The following is a 26,882-nucleotide window of genomic DNA, read 5'->3' on the forward strand; positions in this document are numbered from 1 at the left end:
AAGATATGTTTGCATTCTTGTAATTGTGAGACGGAACTGTCATCTCTGTCTTGTCATGGAGCACAGTTTAAACTTTTGAAAAAGAGACAAATGTTTGTTTGCAGTGTTTGAATAACGTTCCTGTCTCTCTACAACCTCCTGTGTTTCTGCGCAAATCTGTGACCCAAGCATGACAATATAAAAATAACCATATAAACATATGGTTTCTACTTCGCGGATTTTCTTATTTCGCGGGTGGCTCTGGAACGCAACCCCCGCGATGGAGGAGGGATTACTGAATTGCATTGCAAAATCTTCCTGAAGTACCGAGCCCTGCAAAACACTGGCATAAACCTTAAACCCAGTGTGGCTGTCATAATGACTGACTTGCTGTGACCCTAAACTGGGCCGAATAAGTTTAACACCCAGCACATGCAAGATTAAATGTGTACTTAGAACTTTTGTGCACATCTTGTCACTTGACTGCACACTACACATATGCTTAACCTCTTTCTCACTAGCTGTTTCCAGATGGCTGGTACGCATGTGTGCATGATGTTGCCAAATAAACTTTTTGTTTTTGATAGTAACTCCTATCTGTTTTTTTTCCCATTTAAAAAAACACAAGTATTTTTACTGAAGTATATGAGTATTGTGTTAGGTTATTTGTTACTTTAAAAAGTAATCTGACTGTGTAACTTGTATTGCTCTTAACATGTTATCGCCAACACTGATCTTGACATATGATAATTAGTGAGTGTTGGGTCTGTCTTGTTTTGGTTCAATTCTCAATGATTCTACAGGCATAAATAGTAGAAAGCATCTGATCACTTATATACAGTGGGTACGGAAAGTATTCAGACCCCCTTCAATTTTTCACTCTTTGTTATATTGCAACCATTTGCTAAAATCATTTAAATTAATTTTTTTCCTCATTAATGTACACACAGCACCCCACATTGACAGACAAAAGAAAGAATTTTTGAAATTGTTGCAGATTTATTAAAAAAGAAAAACTGAAATATCACATGGTCCTAAGTATTCAGACCCTTTGCTGTGACACTCATATATTTAACTCGGGTGCTTTCCATTTCTTCTGATCATCCTTGAGTTCACCTTCATTTGAGTCCAGCTGTGTTTGATTATACTGATTGGACTTGATTAGGAAAGCCACACACCTGTCTATATAAGACCTTACAGCTCACAATGCATGTCAGAGCAAATGAGAATCATGAGGTCAAAACAACTGCCTGAAGAGCTCAGAGACAGAATTGTGTCAAGGCACAGATCTGGCCAAGGTTACAAAAAAATTTCTGATGCACTTAAGGTTCCCAAGAGCACAGTGGCCTCCATAATCCTTAAATGGAAGACGTTTGGGATGACCAGAACCCTTCCTAGAGCTGGTCGTCCGGCGAAGCTGAACTACCGGGGGAGAAGAGCCTTGGTGAGAGAGGTAAAGAAGAACCCAAAGATCACTTTGGCTGAGCTCCAGAGATGCAGTCAGGAGATGGGAGAAAGTTGTAGAAAGTCAACCATCACTGCAGCCCTCCACCAGTCAGGGCTTTATGGCAGAGTGGCCTGTCAGAAGCCTCTCATCAGTGCAAGACACATGACAGCCCGCATGGAGTTTGCTAAAAGACACCTGAAGGACTCTGAGATGGTGAGAAATAAGATTCTCTGGTCTGATGAGACCAAGATAGAACTTTTTGGCCTTAATTCTAAGCGGTATGTGTGGAGACAACCAGGCACTGCTCATCACTTGTCCAATACAGTCCCCACAGTGAAGCATGGCGGTGGCAGCATCATGCTGTGGGGGTGTTTTTCAGCTGCAGGGACAGGACGACTGGTTGCAATCGAGGGAAAGATGAATGCGGCCAAGTATAGGGATATCCTGGACAAAAACCTTCTCCAGAGTGCTAAGGACCTCAGACTGGGCCGAAGGTTTACCTTCCAACAAGACAATGACCCTAAGCACACAGCTAAAATAACGAAGGAGTGGCTTCACAACAACTCTGTGACTGTTCTTGAATGGCCCAGCCAGAGCCCTGACTTAAACCCAATTGAGCATCTCTGGAGAGACCTAAAAATGGCTGTCCACCAACGTTTACCATCCAACCTGACAGAACTGGAGAGGATCTGCAAGGAGGAATGGCAGAGGATCCCCAAATCCAGGTGTGAAAAACTTGTTGCATCTTTCCCAAGAAGACTCATGGCTTTATTAGCTCAAAAGGGTGCTTCTACTAAATACTGAGCAAAGGGTCTGAATACTTAGGACCATGTGATATTTCAGTTTTTCTTTTTTAATCTGCAACAATTTCAAAAATTCTTTTTTTTGTCTGTCAATATGGGGTGCTGTGTGTACATTAATGAGGAAAAAAATTAATTTAAATGATTTTAGCAATTGGCTGCAATAGATAGATACTTTATTAATCCCAATGGGAAATTCACATTATATATAATATAACAAAGAGTGAAAAATTGAAGGGGGTCTGAATACTTTCCGTACCCACTGTATGTATATATATATATATATATATATATATATATATATATATATATATATATAGGAAAAATACCAATGGCTGTTTTAACAGGTTTGTTGAAATAATGGATGGAACGCTAAACCAGTTTTTGTTCTTCTTTTTATTTCGGCTGCTCCCGTTAGGGGTTGCCACAGTGGATCACCTTCTTCCATATCTTTCTGTCCTCTGCATCTTGTTCTGTTACGCCCATCACCTGCATGTCCTCTCACCATATCCATAAACCTTCTCTTAAGCCTTCCTGTTTATCTCTTGCCTGGCAGCTCTATCCTTAGCATCCTTCTCCCAACTCAGCATCTCTCCTCTGCCACACTGCCTGTACTCTCTTTTTCACCTCTCTTCCACAATCCCCATTACTCTGTACTGTTGATCCCAAGTATTTAAACTCGTCCACTTTCGCCAACTCTACTCATTGCATCCTCACCATTCCACTGACCTCCCTCTCATTTACGCACATGTATCCAGTCTTGTTCCTACTGACCTTCATTCCTCTCCAGAGCATATCTCCACCTTTCCAGGGTCTCCTCAACCTGCTCCCACTTATCACTACAGATCACAATGTCCTCAGCAAACATCATAGTCCACGGGGATTCCTGTCTAATCTCGTCTGTCAACCTGTCCATAATCATTGCAAATAAGAAAGGGCTCAGAGCCGATCCCTGATGTAATCCCACCTCCACCTGGAATGCTTCCATCACTCCTACCGCAGACCTCACCACAGTCACACTTCCCTCGTACATAACCTGTACAACTCTTACGTACTTGTCTGCCACTCCTGACTTCCTCATACAATACCACAGTTCCTCTCGAGGCGCCCTGTCATATGCTTTCTCCAAGTCCAGAAAGACACAATGCAACTCCTTCTGACCACCTCCATCAACACCCTCAGAGCAAACATTGCCAACACTGATCTTGACATATGATAATTAGTGAGCGTTGGGTCAGTCCTGTTTTGGTTCAATTCTCAATGATTCTACAGGCATAAATAGTAGAAAGCATCTGATCACTTATATCAGATACATCAGGAAAAACACCAATGGCTGTTTGAACAGGTTTTTTGAAATAATGGATGGAACGCTAAACCAGATTTTGTTCAATATGATTAATCAGCTACATTTTTTTGAGTTTACAAATGTCAAGTGTCTGAAAAAGTGACTTGTGGGGAAAACATCTGAACAAAGTCTTGTACCAAAAATAGTTTTAAAAAGTTGACACAAACTCCCAATATCTTTTGTGTTTGCCTGCACATGTAGTATAGTGAGCTTTTGATTGTAGTATTGGGTTTTGTTTAAAAAAAAAAAAATTAAGTACATTTTGTAAATGCTCATGTGAAGGGGAATTAAGTAATCTACAGTATAATGATCAAGATAGTCTTTGATCTCACCATCTGTCTATAAATTTCTTACTTATAGATTATACTAGGGTGTTGTACCGTCTTAGCCGTTATGGATGTAATGAGAAGTCTGAAGAAGGGGCCTGAGTTGCCTCGAAAGCTTGCATATTGTAATATTTTTAGTTAGCCAATAAAATACGTAATTTTGCTTGACATCTCATTCCTTATAGGTAGAACTTTATTTTTCAGTGGGGAAATTTTAACTTTTTTACAGAAGCTCATTAAATATATTGTTAAAGAAAGCTGAGAATTTTTCAAGTAGAAGTTATTTTTTCACAATCATGCCTCACCTTCATGTGGTATTGCATTTTATTTATAAACAAACAAAAAACACTATGCTACTCATCTGCTTAATGTTAGATAGCAGGTGAAATTTGAAACAAAGCCTCAGAGTTTACTGAATTTGTTCACTTTGAAGCAATAAACTTTCCGGTTTCAGAAAACATTTTTCCCCCCCACATTTCATCGGTATGCTGATACCAGTGAGGCAAAGATGGTAATAATAAACTAATATCACATATTTTGAATACTGTCTTTCCTGAGGAAAGGATGTGTGTTCTCTCCTGTTGCTACAGTGAGTGGCAGCTGTGGAAGTTTCATGGGTTAAAAAAATCTAGTACAGTGAAACCTGAATAGCAAGTTGGTAATGTAATGGGGTAGAGTATCACAAATAATCTAGGCCTAAAATACAAGTCTGTAGTTGTGTAGCATAATTAAATTAAGATGTTCTGTGAAATTGTATACCTGGGATATGGCAATAAAATTGGTAATGTTTGGTACACGGTAGTGCTGGGCGGTATACCGGTCCATACCAAAAACCGTTTTTTATTTTTGTTATGATATGGATTTTTCTTATATCGCAACACCGGTTTAAATTGCCTAAACGACGTTCAGAACGTGTGACAGCGGGAAACTGTTCAAGTGGGGACCTTTTTCACTGCTACCCCTGCTAATCACAGAGGTGTTGCGCGGGGGCTCTGTTTCACTGCTACACCGCTAAATAGGTAGTGTAGATATTGCGCTGTGAAAATGGACAGAGAACATTCCGAAACTGAAGCTGTAGCTGACGATAAAGCTGAACATGATGACACAGAAGAACTTTTGCCGAAAAAAAGGAGTCACGTCTGTTGCCTGGAGATACTATCGTTTTAAAAGGTCGGATGTGGACCATTATGTTCAAATGTGTACATACTGTTTCTATACTACTAGATAATACTACAAGCCAAGTTGTACTTGTTTTATTTGTTTGTGTATTGTACCTGGGTACTGTGTAATAGTGTGACGACATCTTGACTTTAATCTCGACGCTTATGACAAGAATAAAGTCGACATGTTGACTTTATTCTGGACATTTCTACTTTGTTCTCGCCGTTTATGTCAAAATTAAAGTTGACATGTTGACTTTATTCTCGTAATTTGTCATTAAAGTAGAACATCGTAAACTAAACTTCATCATAAAATGAATATTTAATTTACTAGGTTTTCTCAAACCCCGTCATAAGTTATATAGCATATTAAATACTTTGTTAAGTGTTCCCCGAGCCATGTTAAATCAGTACGTGCTTCTTAAACTGACTTCCTCTTGTACTGAGGAGGCGCCGCAGCGATCGCCGCACAGAATGCATTCACTTCGTGATATTCCTGCTCTCTGAACATTTAGAATGCTAAGATAAATACTTGATATCATTTTCATGATGAAATGCATTAAAGCATGTATTAATCATGTGGGGGCACGGCGGCGTGGAGGTTGCACTGCTGCCTCGCAGCAAGGGTGTCTCGAGTGTACCCTGCCTTGAATTTGCATATTTTTCTGGTGGGTTTACTCCGCGCTTCAGTTTCCTTTCAAAGTCATATAGGATGTGTGGTTTTGTTATGCTATATTGACCCTACTAGTGTATATTTTGCTCGTATTCACCCTGCGATGTGCTGGCGACTCGTTCAGGATTTGCTCCTGCTTCACACACAATGCTTATTGGGATGGGCGCAACCCTGAATGGATGGCATAATTATAACGAAGATATTTTTAAATTTCTGAACACTCCGTGGGCTAAGTTTATAACTAGTTTTAATTTCACAAAGACGTTTATCGTGTGGTGATTGGTTATGTGGAGAAAGAAAAAGGGAGGCTAGGAACTGGGGTTTTGGTACGTCAGACAGACCGCACGCGTGCAATAAAGAAAGCCCGCTCAGAAGAACATCCATTGAATTCTGTGTTCATGTCTCCGACCACCAGATCACAAACCCAACATTTATACAATATTTAAGTTAAACTTGTGCGATACCCATTCTTACATCCAGTTTTTTCGAGCCTCGTCACACCTGCTTAAAGTTCTCTACATTGAACATACACCTGGGGACCCCTTACTGCGAGGGAGCAGCACTACCGCCTCACTACCATGCATGTTTAATACCTGCTTTAATGCATTTCATCATGAAAATGATATCAAGTATTTATCTTAGCATTCTAAATTTTCAGAGAGCAGGAATATCATGAAGTGAATGGATTCTGTGCGGTGATCGCTGCCGGCGCCTCCTCTTAGTGCGGAGGAAGTCAGTTTAAGAAGTGTAGTGATTAACAACTGGGTCGGGGAACACTTAACATAAAGCATTTAATGTGCTACATTAACTTATGACGAGGTTTGAGAAAATCTAGTAAATTAAACATTGATTTTAGGATTAAGTGTAGTTTACGACATTCTACTTTAATTATAAAATAAACTATGAGAATAAAGTGGAAATGTCGACTTTATTCTCGACATATAGTTTGTTTTTTTCAACGCTGTGTCTGTATTTTTTTTTTCTTCACCGTGGCCCCAGTACAATTCCGTAGGACTATACCACAAATAGCATCATAAATGCAAGTTGCAGTTTTATTATTTATGTATATAGCTTAGCTTGAAGCGAGGTCCATATTAATGCAGTTTGCCTAAATGGTGGTTCAGTTGGTAAAAATGTCATCACCAAGTTGCACTTGTTTTATTTTATTTTAATTTGGTGAAAACTGTGTAATGCACCTGGGCTTGAAGTTTGAAGTAATAGTGCAACTATCAGTAATAATGCTATTATTTATTTTGTTGTTATTTGTTTAAATATTATGCAGTTTAATGATGGTAAAGCTGTTTAAAAAGTCACTTCAACATGTCATTCGACAGAGATGGTTAAAATTAACAAAGTGTAGTTGGTTTACAAAAAATATTTACTATTTATTCTTTTTCTAAGACATGTTCAGTGCAATACAACTTTTGACAAGCACCTCTGGATATTTTACTAAGTCTAAATGCCTCTTTGGATGGTTGAAAATGTGTTGTCAAAATTATCATTTAAGTTGTTTGCAAAATTTGTTCAATAAAAAGGTTCTATATTTTGACTGCATCTGTCATGCAATGTGATTTCTTCTCTTCATTAGTGCCACCCCCTTGAAAACTATCACTTTATGGGGCCATGCAAACCTGTATTAATATTTGTGTGCACATTAAAATGTTTTTTTTTGTACAATGCTCATGACAGTGGAATAGGTTATTCTTAGCCAGTCTACTGCAGTAATTGCAGTGGAAAATGTGGTTAACATCCACTCATACATGGGGAAAAAAATACCGTGAAACTGGGATAATTTCGAAAAATACCATGATATAGAATTTTGGTCATACCGCCCACCTCTAGTACACGGTGTGTGAATTGTTTCCTTTAATGGGATAGTTGTGTTGATGATGAAGTCTCTGTTATGTACTCTTTACTGGACAGAATCACCTTAAGGGTCAACTAGTCATTCCCCTGGCAAAGATAAGTAAATTCAGCAAAATGTAAGCATCCTTTCAAAAAGTGTATTTGAGGTTTCACATATAATCCAAATTGGGGGAAAAAAATCTTTAAAACCACGTCAATTTATATAATATATTTTACTATCTAAATGTGCTTGAAAGAGAAAAATGCTATTACTTTTTCATATAGAGAAATTATTTTTGTGACGTGCATGTGCAACATGGACTCCTAAATATTTTATTGCTTTAATGTTTTCTTCTGTTAAAGATGGGACCACCGGGGATGCCACCTCACTTCCCTCCGATGGGCATGCCACCAATGGGACAGAGACCTCCAAATATGACACCCATGCCACCAGGGATTATACCACCAATGATGCCCCCTATGGGTGGGCCACCAATGGGACAGGTGAAACTAAATCATGATTTTGTTTAAGCTGTTATCTTTTTAAAAGCAAATAATAATTGCATAATGAGTAACTGAAGTACAGTAGGATCAATGATAGCCATGTCAGTCATAGGGCAGACAGAGTTGGTAAACATATGTAAAATTCAAATTGATTCATGCTTCTTGAGTAAAACCTTTTAAATTAATCGTTATTTACCTGATATAAATTGATGATTTTATTTTTATGAAGTTTTTTATTTTTATTGTAATTAGCTTAGTTCCATTCATCATTAGCTGAGGTAATATATAAAATCAGTGAAATGTATTAATACTTTTTAGAGGTTTTTTAGAGATTTTTAGATTTTTTTTAATGTTATACTTCTAATAAATATGAAGTATTTTAATTTTATTGTACTCTTACTTCAAAGAGAAATATGCAAATATATGTTTAGTACCATCACATTGGTTATTATCACTATTACTCTACATTACTTTCCAATTACGCTTGATTTTACAGTATAATTTCGGCTATTTTATAATGTTGTCATATAAGTCGAATGTGGAAAACTCACTATTGATCCAAAAGATTATGAAATGCTAACGCCCACCTGAGAGAGTAACCGCGGAGCACACAGCCTTTTTTTTCTATGTGTTGTATCTACATAACCACACGGTAATACATAAACTATTCTGAAGCAATGTTTGCATTGTTTTTATTGCAAGAGCATCCCTTATCTACGATGGAGCGTTCGATCAGAAGAAAATATGAAGTTGGTTTTAAAAGTCCTTTAAGTTGCGAAAGAAATTGGTAACTGCGCTGCTGCAACAAAATTCAATGTGTCTGAGAATCTGGTGCGAGATTGGAGGAAGCAAGAAGAGGTTTAAAAGTGTGTTTTTGAATGGGCGTGTAAGTCGGGGTCTGATTTTTATGATGGATTTTTCAAATTTCAAGACCCGACTTGTAAGTGATTATTTATGGTAAATGTTTTGCTCTGTGTAGATTATTGAATAAATGATTACATTTAGTATGAATAGCTTGTATGGGGCTATTTGGGCCTTGTTTCACTACTTAATGAAGAAGTGACTATAATTTTAGGAGGTTATTCATTTCTTATTTGCCATCTTTGGAAATAAAATTTCTGTTTTATTATAGGTAGTGCCATTGTTGTCAGCAATGTTTATTAAAGCTAGAGAAAAATTACCAAAAACATTGTGCCAAGAATCAATTATTGTGTTTCTGAAGAAAAATACATTCTATACTCTCTTAAACCGGGGGGCAAATATTATTAGTTTACTGGTGATCCTTGCTCTTTAACATGCCCACGAGTAAATGGTTGTTTCCTAGTGACTGACCTTGGCTTTTGTTGATGGTCATCAGAAAATACAATTTTCCAGGAAATTGTGTACTTTTAAAATCAAACAGGCAATTAGTTGAATAATGAGAATTCTGGGTATAAATATAATTTGACTCTGTAGTACATCCAGTGAAAATGTTAGCTTCAGTCAGATTTGAATGTAAAGCTTTGAAATGTAATCTTCTACTATTAGAAAGTTTTGGAGGGTTTAGATCAAAATCAGTACATACATTTAAACAGGCCTAGTGTATGGGAATAACACTTTAGCTCAAAAAGTGGGGAGCTAAAAAGATTTTATTTTCAAGTTTACCACCAGTTGTGTGTTCACAGGGGAAGGGGAATGCAGTTTTATAGTACATATTGTTATAATTTTTTTTTTATTTTGTAAATCTGACTTTATGGCAGAATCATGTTTTACTTGAAATTATTACAAACAGTAAAGTTGATTACAGTAGGTTTGAATAAAACCCTATTAACAAAATGTACTCCCTTTAAAACACTTCTGTTCTCTTTCTATCACATTCTGAAAAACATTGTCTACATCATTTATTCCCAACCTGGGGGTCCTGACCCCAGCCAAGGGTCGCCTAAGCCTCACAGTGGGTCACGAGGACCTCTCCATTTTAAGGGGTGCATAATTTACTTATTTAAATATTTGTTTATTTTAATGTGTCTAGGCGTTTAATGTTTGTGTAACATAAACAACTAAATTTGTAGAAGTTTGTATTATTTCTTTATAAAAAAAAATAAACATTGCAATATCGGCAATGACAAGGACGCTATTTGCATAATACTATTAGTATTCACAGAGCGGAGCTAGCATGCAAGCTAATATAACCACAGAATTACGAGGTAAAACAGTTAAAGGGCTTTTTGAAAAATGGCCAAACGTCAGGGAGAAGAGAGTATTGATTGTCTCAGAAAGAAAAAAAGGACTTATCAGGACAGTTATTTGGAGTTTGGTTTCATTGAGTCAATGGACAAAGTCAAAATTGAGTGTGTCATTTGCGGTGAGAAACTGGCGAATGAAAGTATGAAACCCTGCAAACTGAACCGACACCAGACTACCAAACAAATGGACACGGTGGGTAAACCCAGGAAGTTTTTTCTCTGAAACAAAGAAACTGTGCTAACAGGCCCCAGAATATTAGGGAAAGTTTTGCCAGGGCTGGAAGTGACCAAAAGCAAGCAGCTATTGCATCGTTTGAGTACTCTCTCGTTATTGCTCAAGCCAAAAAGCCACATAACATAGCAGAGACGCTTATTAACACTAGAATTACCAGAGCCTACGAAAAAACTCGTATATCCGGCCCACCTTAAATCGCTTCTTAAATCCGTTCACACCTCTCCGCCAGCATCCTTTGTCCTCTAAATGTGCTGATAAAAGACAAGCTGCCAGCAGCCGGCTATTCCATCCCCCCACCGACTTAGAATGTGAGCGAAGTTTTCCCAGCTCACGCCTTGATTGATTATGTGGGAGTGAAGTGGAGTTTTACAGTGGAAATAACAGATCATTATTCTAAAGTAATCTGTGTAAACACATTGTTAAAGCAGAAACTTTTTCTGAAAGAAAAAAAGAACAACATGTGCGTTGTCCCTGACTCTCTAAGTAAGATCGGGGGAGGGGTGATGTTAGAGCGCCTGCGCTTATTCAGTGCAGCTGGGACAACGCACATGTTGTTCTTTTTTTCTTTCAGTACACGTGGCTTCCCTGTTTATTTCTATATCTAGTGACTTCTCTGCCTGTCTGTCTCTCTATTACGCAGTGCTCTGTCTGTCTGTGTGTTATGGATCTTAAAAATAAGTTATAAGGACAGTTGTTCCTGTTAATTGCAGTCTCAATTGTTAAAAAAAATATTTGAAAAGGAGCATCCCACATGAAAATATACGATCTCAGTAACTGACAGTGCATACCAATGTATAAATTTTATGTCCGTTTGAGGTTTAAAAGAAAAGAAAAAAAAAAGCAACACTTCATCCCCAGCGGGGAATCGAACTCAGGTCTGTGAGGCAAGGAAAAGCTGCTCTGCGTTAAGAGGCAAATCTTAACACGCTACGCCACAGAAGCTGTTGAATCATTCTTGAAGCTTTTGTGAAAGTGTTTATTTGATCTTTGGAACTCGGGCTTTATATATTCTATAGTTTATGCCTACTACATTTTGTAACATTTATTACTAAAATATGAAAAAGTTTCTGCTTTAACAATGTGTTTACACAGATTACTTTAGAATAATGATCTGTTATTTCCACTGTAAAACTCCACTTCACTCCCACATAATCAATCAAGGCGTGAGCTGGGAAAACTTCGCTCACATTCTAAGTCGGTGGGGGGATGGAATAGCCGGCTGCTGGCAGCTTGTCTTTTATCAGCACATTTAGAGGACAAAGGATGCTGGCGGAGAGGTGTGAACGGATTTAAGAAGCGATTTAAGGTGGGCCGGATATACGAGTTTTTTCGTAGGCTCTGGTAATTCTAGTGTTAAACCAGCTTGCATTCAAATGGCAGAAATAATGTGTGGACCTCAGGTCGCTAGCAAATTCAAGATAATGAAATTGTTATCCCAGAGCGGTTGTGAAACCAAAAAAACTCAGCAGTTCCTACCTTTGTTTGTCGATGCTTGTACAATATTTAAACTTTGTGAGCGCTGATGAAATTATCTAGAGCAGTGCACTGGTTGTTTGGAATTATAGTTCCCATATCGGCACTTGCCACAAGGGCGCAAATGAGATTTTTAATATAGGTTAAATACCTTTTTATATTGGGTCAGTTGTGCAAAACTGACTATGTTCATAGCCACAGAGCCTGACCATAGTGTGTTTGCTAAACATGTCTTTTTTTTTTGAGCTTTGCCAAACTTTCCTCCTCCCTGTTCACTTCTTCAGATGGCCTTCATTTGCATTAAGGAGCACTCCTATTTTCTCTATGCACTGTCAACCATCAGCGCTGTTGGGATATGGTGTGTTAGAATGTTCTACTTGCTACAACATTATTAACAACAAATATAAAGGTGTTCTATTGTGGAGGGATTTTTACCCCATAATATTGAAACTTACTTAGTGGATACCTGCTGTCCCCTTGATAGATAGATAGATGTGTCATATTTGTCCCCAAGGGGAAGTATAAACTTTATAGATATATTATCCAGCCAAGTTTGAACTTTTTAACTAAATAGGAAATAATTTTTGTTGATGAGTGAGTGAGTCAGTCGCTTCCCCATAATGATGTTAGTACAGCTGCAACAACTACTCATCTCTGTTGATAATATTCAGTTATCAAAAACATTGGCACCGATCACTTTCATCAATTAGCTGGTTACATCATAAGGCTGCGTATATTGTCCTGTGCAATTGCGTCAGTGCTGGAAAAATAAGAACTACTTAACTGTTCAGTTAATGCAGAACCGGAGCCAGAAGTGCCACTAAGTGTTTTATTTCTATGTATTACTATTTTTTCAGTGTATTTATTATATAAATGTTGTATTAAAACCTATATTTTAAAATATCTACAAGTATTTCATTTAAAAAATACATTTCTGCAAATTTTATGCAAATCTGTTTATTTGGTGGAAAGTTCCATTTCATGCACTTTGTGTTTAATCACAAATGATTTTTTTTACAATACAACTAATTGATTAATTGACAAAATAATTGCCAGATTAATTATTAATATAATCATTAGTTACCACCCTAATGCTAAGTTACTGGCAATAGATTTTTTACTGGGATTGCATGTGTAAAGCTGGCACGTTGCATGAGAGAGCTGCATGTCATTAAGGGAGTAAATTATGCATTAAATTATAAGTTAGCTTTAAATGCTTAATTCTTATGACTAAAGTGCAAACTTCTACATTTATTATAAATATAAATTTCACACTACTGCATTTTTCTAAATGCAGAATAAGAGAAGGAAAAAGAGACCTATAATTAAACAGTCAAACCATCACAGATAAAATGATTCACTGGTTATATTACTGGTTGAAACAAAAATTCACAGTCGCAGTGACCTTCATGACTGAACATGAGAAACACTGATGTAAACAAGTTCTGCTAGTCCGGTTAGAAGTTGCAGTAAAGCTGTCAGTGTCTTATCCTTGAAATTCAATGTGTCTATTGCGTCGAAATGAACTAAACAGTTCTTGCATGTAAACTCCCTGTAAGTCCATGGGAGAAACAAATCTGGATGTATTACATGATGGATACCACATTGATGAACCACGGGTTAGCATGCTGATAATGTGGGTTTATGTTGGTGTTTAATCCAAAATCCATTCTTTGTCCTGTGAATGAAGTATAGAATAAGGTTAAAGTGCAAAACTTCATTAAAGTTTTAGTTTTGTTGCTGCTATTCATATCAGATCCACTGTTTTCCAGAAACTGTTCGATAATGCTCCCTTCCTCAAGTTAAATATCAGTTTGTGTAAAACTGATATATTTTGTCTTGAAGATACTCTTCTTTGACACTGCACCTGTAACATAGCATCAGAAAATGTACAACACCTCAGACGCAGATGCCAGTCTTTAACAAGTCTATACCACCATTGGTCAACACCCACAACTAAACTCCAGCTCCAAACCTTGGACCAGTAGTCCCCATGCTCAATCCTGGAGGGTTACTCTGCTTGCAGGTTTTCGTGCCCACTCATTTCACAATCAGTCAGTTATTTTATCTTGAATTGATCACATTGTTTAATTAGATACTGTTATTTTTTTCTCTTTTTCTGCATTCATAAAAGCAGTAGTGTGAGTTTTACATTTATTGTACATGAAAAACAATGGAATTATTAAAATATCATTCATCTTTTGTCATTTTCCTATTCTCCTTTTTGCTTCCTTAATTACATTCTAATAATGGCAAATAAGTAGTTCACTGGGACAAACAAAACACAAAGTGATGAAAGGCTCCAGCTATACTTGAGCTTCAGATCCACTAGCATGCTTATTCCAGGACGCATGAAAAATTGGAATGAAAATCATGATAAGGATGATACATCTTAAAAATATAAACTGCTCAAAAAATTAAAGGAACACTTTGAAAACGCTTCAGATCTCAATGGGAAAAAAATCATGCTGGATATCTATACTGATATGGACTAGGTAATATGTTAGGAACGAAAGAATGCCACATTGTTTGATGGAATTCAAAGGCACTCCGAAAATCAAAGTGAGAAAATGATGCAGCAGGCTAGTCCATTTTGCCGAAATTTAATTGCAGCAACTCCAAATCGTACTTGGTAGTTTGTGTGGCCCCCCTGTGCTTGTATGCTCCTAATGAGACGACAGATCATGTCCCGGGTTTGGGGATCTCCTCCCAGATCTGGACCAGGGCATAGGGTTTGACAATGGGTCCAAGGATTTCATCCCAATACCAAATGGCAGTCAAGGTGCCGTTGTCTAGCTTGTAGAGGTCTGTTGGTCCCTCCATGGATATGCCTTCCCAGACCATCACTGACCCACCACCAAACCGGTCATGCTGAACGATCTTATAGGCAGCATGACGTTCTCCACGGCTTCTCCAGACCCTTTCACGTCTTTTCAAGTTTGCTCTGTGTGAACCGGCTCTCATCTGTGAAAAGCACGGCGCCAGTGGTGGATCTGCGAATTTTGGTATTCAATGGCAAATGCCATTCGAGCTCCATGGTGCCAGGTAGTGAGCACAGGGCCCACTAGAGGACATCGGGCCTTCATGAAGTCTGTTTCTGATTGTTTGGTCAGAGACATTCACACCAGTGGCCTGCTGGAGGTCATTTTGTAGGGCTCTGGCAGTGCTCATCCTGTTCCTCCTCGCCCAAAGGAGCAGACACCATTTCTGCTGATGGGTTAAGGACCTTCTACGGCCCAGTCCAGCTCTCCTAAAGTAACTGCCTGTCTCCTGGAATCTCCTTTATGCCATTGAGACTGTGCTGGGAAACACAGCAAACCTTCTGCCAATGGCACGTATTGATGTGCCATTCTGTAGAAGTTGGACTACCTGTGCAACCACTGTAGGGTCCAGGGATCGCCTCATGCTACCAGTAGTGACACTGACCATAGCCAAATGCAAAACTAGTGAAAAAACAGTCAGAAAAGATGAGGAGGGAAAAATGTCGGTGGCCTCCACCGGTTAAACTATTCCTGTTTTGGGGGTCGTCTCATTGTTGCCCTTCTACAACAACAACAACAACATTTATTTATATAGCACATTTTCATACAAAAAGTAGCTCAAAGTGCTTTACATAATGAAGAAAAGAAAAATAAAAGACAAAATAACTAATGTTGTCTTATTTTAATTTCTTAACATAGAAAAAGAGTGGTCCAATGGCCAGGGTGGACAGAAAAAACAAAAAAAAAACTCCAGAAGGCTGCAGAAAAAAATAAAATCTGTAGGGGTTCCAGGCCACGAGACCGCCCAGTCCCCTCTGGTCATTCTACCTAACATAAATGAAATAGTCCTCTTTATAGTTAGGGTTCTCACGGAGTCACTTGATGCTAATGATTGGCATGATTGATTCTAGTGCACCTCTTGTTAATTTCAGTAACACCAAAGCACCTGGAACTGATTAACAACCCCCTCTGCTACTTAACCGACCAGATCAATAGCCCAGAAGTTTAATTTACTTGATTCTATATGCTGATTAAAAAGTGTTCCTTTATTTACTTTGAGCGGTATAGATAAAAACATTCAGTATATCCGTGTAGCATATAGAAATGCTTACCAATAAAATTTACATATCATGTTTTGTCTCTTTTGTCATATTGTTATTTTTGGATAGGAATCTAATTATAAGTGAAGTTGGTTGCAGTCACAGAGGTCCACAGGGCTGAACTTGGGAACTTCTGCCATAGACCATTGCTATTTGGTAACATTATATGTGATATATATAGAAAAAAAATACTATGGCAAGTGTCTGTTTGCATTGTGAGTAGTAATAGGTAAAATATTTTTGAAATATCACAATGTAAATCAATATTATTCCTTTATACAAAGCAGATTTGATGAGTTATAATTGTAAACTTAAAAGTATTTTAGAAGTATATATCATTTTAAAGAGTAATTTTCATCTGTTCATGAAATTTCAAAAGCTGTATCTGCATATGACCATCCACTTACTAATCTTGAATTGATCCTTCCAATTTGCACATCTTGTCAAATTCTGCATTTTACTGTAAACACACACACGCTAAAAAGTTTAAAGATGTCATTCGTTTTCTTTATTAACATATCTTTAAAGTCAGAATGGAAGCACAGTGCTTATGTAAGTGCTCTGACTGCACAAATTTATATTTGCTGCTGCAAGAGCCACCTTGGTCACAATAATAGATTTGTATTAAAGGGTAGCGTTTATTGGCTTTGCACACTGGTTAACAGTGTGTTTTGTTTTTTTTTTTGCCCATTCATCTTGACAGATGTGTTTAAATCATTTATGTTCCTAGTACAGAGCTTATTGAACACCATTTTCAAATTGTGCCACAGATTGTCTTTGGGCTGAAGTCTGGAACATCGAATGGGGTGATTGTTAGTTTCACCCTTTTACTCTGGAGGTTCTTCAGTGTTGCTTTGGGTCTTTGCCTGAATTATTGCTCTTTTGAAAGGTGAATATTCAGAAAATTTCCCCAAAATTCAGTATTTTAACATCTTTGAAAAGAGCTGCTGTCACAGTCCTGCTGTGTTTCTTTGTGATGTATAGCCTTTCCTCACTGTTCTTAAGGTACAAGTTTGTGACAGGGCCTGGTATGAATCAAAGCAAAACCCTTAGCTGTCCCCTTTGAAACTGCTTGCTGTCTAGAAACATCAGATTGTGTAGTCGAAAGCAGGCAGGGTGAATTTATTATTATTTTTTTTAATATACAAAATTAATTTAGTGGAAAATCTAAACTACAGACAGGTGAAAATAGCGCCCTTCCAAAACAAACGAGTCAGAATAAAGTTGAGAGTCTTGTGGGTTTTTTTTTTCTTTTCATATTTTTGCTCCAGTTTAATACTATTAACCAGAATATCAGCTAACAGAAGAGAAAGTGGAATTTCTCATTGTAGACTTGCTAAAATTATAAAACATAAACATTAAATGTTTAGAAACCTTAAATGTTTTAGATGTTTTGGAACACCTAAATTTTGGATTTTTTTAACCTAGCATAGTACCTCTTTACTTGCGCACTAGCATGACTTTAATAATTGTTGTTATGGTTGTTGAGTAATAATTCATTTCTTATTGCTGTTTACAGATGCCGGGCATAATGCCTCCAATGATTCCAGGAATGATGTTGCCCCCACGCATCCCAGCTGCTCCATTACAACCTACAGGGCCAGTACGTTTTTTGCTATGTATAGTTCATATAAAAGTTTCATAAATTTTGTCACCATCTGGTTATTTTAAGTAAATGAAAGTATGAATGTCTTTTTATTAATTAGGTAAGATTGTTTCTATTTAAAGTAGTAAATAATACAAGGAAGATCAAAATGAGCATTCCATATCATGTGCACCTGTGCTTATAATCTTTCTTCTTGTCATGTTTCTAAATACAGATAAGGGAGCAAACACATAATAAAAAGGTAAATTAGTAAGAAATTCGTCAAAGGAAGTATACTGAGATATCACACTAGAGCACTATTCAGAATACAAAGTAGATCAGAATAACTGGCCTGCTAATTAAACAGTCAGATCTAAGAGGGGCTCGTTTGTTTATGAAGCTGGTTGGAATGAATACCTGCAGTTATAGTTGCAAACTAGGACTTGACTTAAGAACCCCTGTGCTGTGGTTTTTCTTTTGCTATTTAAGGATAATGCTGCCCTCTAGTGTTTCATATTATATTAAATATATGCAGTAGTCCTTATTTGCCTTTTAAGGCAAATCATGAATTTCACTGTCAATTTAGCATCAAATATTTAGTTTTTTCTTTTTCTGTTCTGTCAACAAGCTTAAAGGCTCTCCGTTTGTGTTTTATATTCAAGTAAAATGGAGAGCAGTATTGCATGTCTTTATGGTCTTACTACTATTTTATGTTCTCATAGTTAACTTCAACAGGTAAAGTGTGAGCACTAACTATATTTTAGCAAGCAGTTTCATTGAATGATCTTGGGTTAAATAATTACCTGTTTTGCATAAATTAGATCATAACTATATGAATTGTATGTTCATTCCCACAAATTGATCTACTTATCTCTTTTTTCTATAGTTCTCACTTTAAAATAAATTGGCGACAATGTACTCTTCAGAAAACTATTATTTATACTCTGTCAACTTTCTCATCTAGCAGACAGCAGTTTTTTTTTTTTATTTAAAAAAGCTAACGATGTTTCCATAATACCTCTGTTCTCTAGCATGGCCCTTATTCACCTGCCGTTTTATCTTCATGGCTAATTATCTCATTTTGCCCCCAAAGTTAGCTGACTACTAGAACTGAATGGGAGAGTAGGCTATTGTGGAATACACACAATTCTAATTCTGCTTGGAAACTCTAGTTAACCTAGCTGAGCATCTCTGGACTTTCTTCAGGGCTCGCAAAGAAAAATACAAACAAGTCACCGGTGGTAATTTTCTGCATGAAAGTCCCATTTTAATTATCTTAGTAGGTAACTAATTGGTCCAGGTTAAAGGTTACCTTTCACAGATCACACAGGGCTTATACTTTACTGGAAATGGGCAGCATATTGACAGGTTCATTAATTTCTTAATTACTTCTGCTTTTTTTAAATTAGTTTTCCCTTTTGCAAAGTTCAGCAATTGTCTTACCTTCAGGTAAACATTTTTTTGTTTATTCATAATTATTAATTATTGCTGATAACAACTGCTTTTTAGGATCTTCTTTATTATAGTTTTAAAAACTGCTTAATTAAATGTAATGTCACAGGATCAGACCAATGGATGTTATCAGAGCTTGCCAAAGTTGTAGCCCTGTGTTTTTTGGAATACTTTTCCCAAGTTCTTTTTTCTTGACAACCAAGTTATAAAAACATTTTCATTCTTCTGGGTTGACAGTTCTACTGTGATAGTATTTTGCCAGGAAAATCACATTGCTAGACCATTTTATTGTTACTTAAATTAAGACACATCCTGTGAAACGTTTACTGTCATATTGGGAATGGTTAATATGTCATTTGACATATTAATCCCCTTACTTTTGAACACTTACTTTATAATCAGTTGTTAATAAAATGACGACAAATAATTTGTCATAGTGATTATTGAAAAATATTGATTATGTTCCAAATGGCTAAACTACAACAGGCCGCTTAAAAAGTTAGCTTAGCTTTTTTTTTTTGCGTAATGAAGCAATTAGTACAACTTTCTGTGCCCTATAGCTCAGTTAGAAAAGCGTTACCTGTGGTACTAAAACATATCCCAAAAGTAAGCTCATCACACTCACAGATGTTTTTGAGTCCAGTTGGCCATTAGATATATTGTTACCTGAACATGTTAAGAGCAATCTTTCTCAGTTATTACTCCTTCCTGTAAGCATCTTCTGAATACTCATAGAACAAAAATTCAATATTATGGTTTCTGATTGAATAAATCGTTTTCTTTATAACATTTACCTGAGGCAACATTTAATTTTTTCATTTTAGAATCATTTTAATTCCTATATTAAAGTCCTACTAGTAAAATTAAGTCTGTGTTGTTTTTTTCCCCTCTGCAGCCAGGTGTTAATGGTTCCGATGCTGCTGTAGGTAAGGTCAACTTCTATGTCTCTTCAAGATTTATGTTTTCATGTATTAAGTGAATAGTTCTGAATTTACCTTAAGTATCTCTTTGTGTTTTAGCTTCAGCTGTACCTGCACCTCTGGTAAGTGTGTATGAAATTTAAACTTTTTTTTTTTTTTTCTAACTTTGGCAGTATAACTGATTAATGCTAAAACAATGTACTTTTGTCAAATAAGCTGCTTAATTAGTCTTTCTGTATGACCTTTCAGTATTTAAGTCTTTAGTTTTATTTTAACACAAATTTAATTTTTCAAGAACTTTCACTATCATTTACTTATTTAATTTTAATTAGGCTGCAAATCCAGCCGTATCCGTTCTTCAGCAAGGTGCTGCATCTAGTAGCTCACCTCAAGATGATCAGCAAAAGAAGGTAATCTTTTGAAAAATGTGTTGCATATTTGTAAATTCATATAGTACATTTGATCTTCTATTGGCTATACATGTATCTATATGTACGCTCAGTAGTGCATGTAAGTAAGAATTTCATAGTACTTTGTTAAAGCTTTAAACCTATATAAAGCTACATTTCCCTGACTGGCTAAATAATAAGACTATCCATCCATTCATTGCTACTTGCAGACAGCCTCGAGAAACCCAGTATTCATTAAAGGATCCATCACATAGCCCTCAGTCTCATAAAAATGCAACCTTATCCAAAACTTAATTTAATCATGAAAAAATCAGAGTATACCTTAATGATGATTCATATTTGGAACTGGTGATTTTAGTGCAGATCTACAATAGTTGTAGAACAGCACACATGATAGAATGTCTTACTAGGAGTCACCAGCATTGAGGTTCAGGTCCTGCCTCAAAATGTCACATATATTTGTCTGTTTCTTTTTTGTCCGGCGCTGCGTTGACATCGTGCACCAGAAGGCGTGAGCTTATTCAGTGTGAGCAGAAGCACGCAGGTGGCCGGTTGCTTGCGTTATAACACGCTTGACTTGACGGCGATCAACGCACATGTACTGTGCAAGGCATGCACGGGGGCCACAGAGAAAAGAAGAGTGTTCTTTGCTCACCTTGCAGAGGAGCTTTGTTGTCGCTTCTTACAAGAAAAGGCGATGGATTAAGCAAAAGAGGATGCAAAATCGACAAGCTTCTGTTCCAAGACCGCCACTTCCCCCAGGAAAGCAAACTCAAGTCAGTGTCAAGTGCCCCTTCAGTGTAATAGTAACCACAGCACAGAGAGAAGTGTGTGCATTGCAACAGGAACACATGTCGTAAATGTAGGAAGGACGGTCCTTGGTTGTGTGTGAACTGTTAACATTTGAATCTGATGATTGCCTATAGCGCAGAACTGACCTCTCTGTACTATTGTTTCCTCTGCATGTCCTGGAGTACAAAAGAAACGGCACTGTGCACCAAAAAGTGGACACTGGCAAGATCAAAAAAAAAAAAAAACAAACACGGTCACTGATTACAAGCACAAGAAAGCGTGCGAATTAATATGAATAATGTTGCATCAGTGCCACATTGTTTTCCAAAATGTACTATACAGGTCATAAAATGACTTATTCCAAATATCATATATACCTATGTCTCTTTTTTTTGTCAATGCGGCTTTGACATCATGGACCATAAGGTGCATACTAATTCAGCATGAGCAGGAACACTCAATAAAACTGAATAAAAACAAATTCAAGTGATGGTGAGATACGAAGAAGGCAGATTCACCAGTGTTTGTGTGTCAGCTTTTATCCCTCCAGATCAGAGAATTTCTAGTTCGATTGTCTCTAAACACCACTCACATCTACAGTTATTTCCAGTTTTAGATAAAAAGTAACCGCGTCAGATCCACTCACATCTACAGTTATTCCCAGTTTTAGATAAAAAGTAACCGCGTCAGATCTGGGCCGGGTGGTGGGTGTTGTATCGTGATCGTGACTGAGAGAGTAAAAGTGAAAAAAAAAAAAACTAATTTTTTAAGTCCTATAAATTTACACTGGCTGTAACAGAAACATGTCAAATGTGTTTACAAAGATAGTTGTAGACACAAAACACACATCAAATTATTTACCCTTACAATTCTGGGTAGCACACTCCCAGATAATCAATCAAGGCAGGAACTGGGAGAACTTCTTGCCCGTTCTGAGGTGGTGGGGGGGGGGGAGGTATAGCAGGCTGCTTGGGCTTATCGACACATTTAGAAGAAGACGCTGAAGGAGAGGTGCGAAGGGATTTAAGGTAGCCGGATTTACAAGTTTTTTCGTTGGCTGTGGTAATTCTAGTGTTAAAATCACTATTTTCATTAACTAGTTAAACTCTAAAACAATTAACTTACGAAAATATATTTTCATACATCTTATGGAAGACAATTATTTTTTGTTTACCTGTATTAAAGTACTGCAGCAATGATACATTCTTTATATGCATGTTAAATGAAATGTGACGAGTGTATATACATAATTTTATTTTACAGGTGAACGTCTTATTTTGTAGTGTTAGTACTTTTCAGAAACTTTAAACTGGGGACTGCAATGGGCTGTCGGTTTGCACCTCACTATGCAAGCTGAAGCTGAATTACTCAAAAACAGAAGTCAGTTTCCTTGACACCACCGTTCAACTGAAAGACAACACCCTTGTAACTTCTGGTTTTTCACAAACCGACAGACAGACGGACCTACCTGAAAAGTGATAGCTTCCACCCCAAGCATATAAGGCGCTCCATTATTTTCAGCCAAGCAATACGGTACGATTGTATTTGCTCAGACCCGACAGACTGGGATCAACAACTGCAGGAACTCAGACAAGATTTCATCAGACAAGGTTACACCCCCAAAACAACAGACACGCAAATAAGAAGAGCTACTGCCATACCCAGAGACAACCTTCTGGAATATAAAAACAAAGACAACAAGAACCGCATCCCCCTTGTTGTTACCTACAGTCCACATCTTGAAACGCTTCGAAAAATTATAAAAGAACTTCAGCCAATACTAAACAATGACCAAACACTGAAAAATTTATTTCCTGAACCTCCCCTCCTGGCATACAGACAACCACCAAACCTTCAACAACTAATTGTCCGAGTTTCCCTAAGTGAACCAACAGAAAATGGCACATCTCCATGCTTACAGAAAAGATGCAAAACATGTGCCCACATCTATGATACAGACCATATAGTTATACCACACTGCCAACTTGAACATCACATAAAGGGATCATTTTCCTGCAGATCATCTAATGTAGTCTACCTAATTTTCTGCATGAAATGTCCTGACACTGCACTCTATGTTTGAGAAACTAGACAAACACTCCACCAGAGAATGAATTTACACAGGTTCCACATTAAACATGGCAACACAGATGTTCCTGTAGCGGCCCACTTCAATAGCCACGGACACTGTGAGAGGGACTTTAAAGTCACAGTGCTTATGGGCAACTTCAAAACACAGCAAGAGAGAAAAGAATGGGAAGTTAAACTCATGCTAAAATTTAATACATTACAACATGGATTGAATGTAGAGAAAAGCCAAGCAAAATGACACCTTTTATTGGCTAACTAGAAAGATTACAATATGCAAGCTTTCGAGGCAACTCAGGCCACTCTTGCCTGAAGAAGGGGCCTGAGTTGCCTCGAAAGCTTGCATATTGTAATCTTTCTAGTTAGCCAATAAAAGGTGTCATTTTGCTTGGCTTTTCTCTACATTCATAATGGCTAACACGGTACAACACTCTAGTACTACAAACATGGATTGAATAAAGACAAGAGTTTTATGGCCAGATATGAGGATTGTTTACATCTCTCAGAATGACAGACAACCTGTCTACAGATCTACATTGTTTTGAAAAAATTCATTACAAACTTCAAAAGACTTTGTTGGACAGTTATCTTATCCAGGGATCTTGACCCTACATTGTTCTTCTCTCTCTTGTTAAATTAACCCTAGCCTGATTGAATCTATGCATTTTTTACATTTAAAATTTCTCATTCAAAGATTTACCAATGTTGTTTCTTGTCCTAGAGTGTGTATATAAACATAGGGAACTCCAGTCTCTGTATTACATCTTGCCTGATGAAGGGGCCTGCGTTGCCTCGAAAGCTTGCATATTGTAATCTTTTTAGTTAGCCAATAAAAGGTGTCATTTTGCTTGGCTTTTCTCTACATTCATAATGGCTAACACGGTACAACAAACACCCTAGTACTACAGAAACTTTAACCAATTAATAATACATTTAAAAAATTAAATGGAATTGAATTTGTTTAGCATACATTATAAACTTTATAAAACTTTATTATAATAAAAAAGAAAGCATTATCATTCATTATGGGTAAAAAAAACCCTTTTTTTTTATTTATTTTTTTATTTTTTTAAGAAGTCTGTGTGGACTGAGCACAAGTCTCCAGATGGAAGAACATATTACTATAATACAGAAAGTAAACAATCCACATGGGAAAAGCCAGATGAACTTAAGTCCCCCTTTGAGGTGAGTTTTTAGTTATTAATGCTTAATAGATTTGGTTGTGTATTTCATTGTTTTGAGGTGCACATTAGTACACATTTAAATACTTTAATAACTTTTTGTATGTGAACTATAAAATGAAAACATGACAGGTGACAGTGGTAGAAGCATGTAGCTTCAAAACAGCAGGGTTACATTTTGGATCAAGATGGTTTGGAAACAAAGTGTAATTTAGGATGTGTGTTCTTTCTGTAAAGTCAGAATACCGTACTTAATGGCCTTGGGTTTTTCTAATTAGGAAGAAATGAAATTTAATTTATGGTGCAGTCAGGGAGGGAATAGCCAGTTGAAAAAATGTTCAGTAGTCTTATATTGTAATAACACAATGCAAAAGCTAGGTTCAGTTTTCTATGACATAAATATCAATTTTTCACATTTGAATAACTATATGTAATTTTATTTGTTTAGTATTTTTTAGTAATTTACAATTGGATCATAGCTTTAATAGTCTTACATCCAACACTGCTTTTCTTTTTCTGTTGTTTTTTTTTTTTTATTATGTATGCATGTATGTGTGCAGTAGAACCTTGGTTTATAGAGGAGGTACTCTTCATGGCATGTTATATATTGGAAAATTGTGTCAAGTGAAATGCCCCTTGGTTTTGCTCATACACATTAATAAGTTCAACGTGTATTTACATAAGTAGCTTTCAAAGCAAGTCTACACCAATAGTTTAAATATCATGTACCCTGCATACAGTAATGTTATTTTGCAGGCGACTCCGACTCTGTTCACGATGCTGCAACAAAGGTAGACATAGAACTTTTTAAATTCCTTTCCTTTATTTTCTGGGTGTGCTGCTATTTCATGTAAAGTTGTGTTTGCCTAAGTTAGGGTTCTGCTGTGTGTGTGTGTGTGTATACTGTGTATGTGTTTATATGTATACATAGTTAATAACCGTTTTCTTTGCTTTAAGCAAATGCTCTCCAAATGCCCATGGAAAGAATACAAGTCAGATACCGGGAAACCTTATTATTATAACTCTCAAACAAAGGAATCTCGCTGGACAAAGCCTAAAGAGTTAGAGGATCTTGAAGGTAAATGTTAATTTTATTTAAAATGCAGATAATTGTATTATTTCATTTCAATACAAAAAATTCAAGTTTCCATGGGGATCATTTTGCATTTTCTGCAACTTTAATAAGAGATAATTGAATGATATATTCAGCAACACTGTACAGTAAAGAGGTGTTTCAACCTAATCCCTTATATGTGTAGCCCAACTGCAGAGTTTTATATTGAATTGCGTCTAATAAATTCTTAAAACCAGCATTTCAGCATTATAATTCTGATTTATCTACAGTATATGGGGTTTACTGAGTGTGAGTATTCTGCAGTACTTGTACTTCATACATTTTTTATCCACGTAATTGTTATGCCACAATTAATAAAAATGTGCACAACATGGGTAGTGTTAGAGTTCTGGTATTATTTTAATTTAACTCTGTACTTCAGTATTTGTTTAACCCTATACATCATGTTCAGTGCACATGGAGTATACAAGGCATAGGGAAAGTCCAGAAGGGGATTGCTTTGCTTTTGAAAGATCAGGGGCCTCATGCGTAACGCCATGCGTAGAATTCACACTAAAACATGGCGTAAGGACAAAAGTGGAAATATGCGTATGCACAAAAAAGTCCAGATGCATAAATCTATGCGTTCGCCAACTTCCACATTCTTCCGCTTCATGAATCCCGGTCAGCGTGAAAAGTAACGCACAGGTACGCGCCTGCTGTCCCGCCCCGTCTCCTCCCAGAATTACGCCTCTCTGAATATGCAAATCAATATAAATAGTAGGGAGTCCATTCCCGGACGGTTTTATCCATTCCCGGGAATCCCGGGCTCCCGGGGATGACACAGTGCACGGGCATCTCACATGTGAACGGTTTTAGAACGACCAACACTTATTTTTAATAAAACTACTGCAATATGTTGACACTAATAAAAGACTAACCTTATCTACAAGCAGTTCATGCTGTCATATAAGTACATGTATCTTTAGTTGCGGTAATATGAGCATAGAAAGTACAACGTGTCCAGCGTGCGGTCGTCCAGGCGAGAGCACACCTTCGTGCAGAGTACGCCAGCCGCTGAGAAAGCACGGTCTCCCTCCACTGAAGTAGGCGGCACAGTCATCAGATACTGATACACTTGTTCTAAAGAATGCCTGTGCTTGCCGTTGCTCTGAAACACCGCCATTTCAGCTTTTACTGATGCATCCAGTTTCTTGTCATCATTATGTGATGGCAAGTTTCTTGGCACAGATAATGCGGATGCAACAGACTGAAGCATTGCAATTTCAAGTTCTTGTTCAAAGCTG

The 26,882-nt window shown here is 37.1% G+C and overlaps 1 protein-coding gene across 2 annotated transcripts in view; it reads left to right on the forward strand.

Annotated features, from left to right (window-relative positions):
* prpf40a (PRP40 pre-mRNA processing factor 40 homolog A) overlaps window positions 1-26,882 on the forward strand; it is a 74,529-nt gene that overhangs the window by 3,176 nt on the left and 44,471 nt on the right. Inside the window, exons 2-8 of one of the 2 annotated variants that reach the window (XM_028806461.2) lie at window positions 7,939-8,079; window positions 17,613-17,696; window positions 20,026-20,056; window positions 20,150-20,172; window positions 20,383-20,460; window positions 24,415-24,525; window positions 25,479-25,599. In XM_028806461.2, coding sequence (XP_028662294.1) covers window positions 7,939-8,079; window positions 17,613-17,696; window positions 20,026-20,056; window positions 20,150-20,172; window positions 20,383-20,460; window positions 24,415-24,525; window positions 25,479-25,599 — 589 coding nt within the window. The remainder of the gene's footprint in view (window positions 1-7,938; window positions 8,080-17,612; window positions 17,697-20,025; window positions 20,057-20,149; window positions 20,173-20,382; window positions 20,461-24,414; window positions 24,526-25,478; window positions 25,600-26,882) is intronic. The other variant, XM_028806462.2, reaches the window with a different exon arrangement.

This window comes from Erpetoichthys calabaricus, chromosome 8 (assembly GCF_900747795.2).
Source record: "Erpetoichthys calabaricus chromosome 8, fErpCal1.3, whole genome shotgun sequence".
Taxonomy (NCBI): domain Eukaryota; kingdom Metazoa; phylum Chordata; class Cladistia; order Polypteriformes; family Polypteridae; genus Erpetoichthys; species Erpetoichthys calabaricus.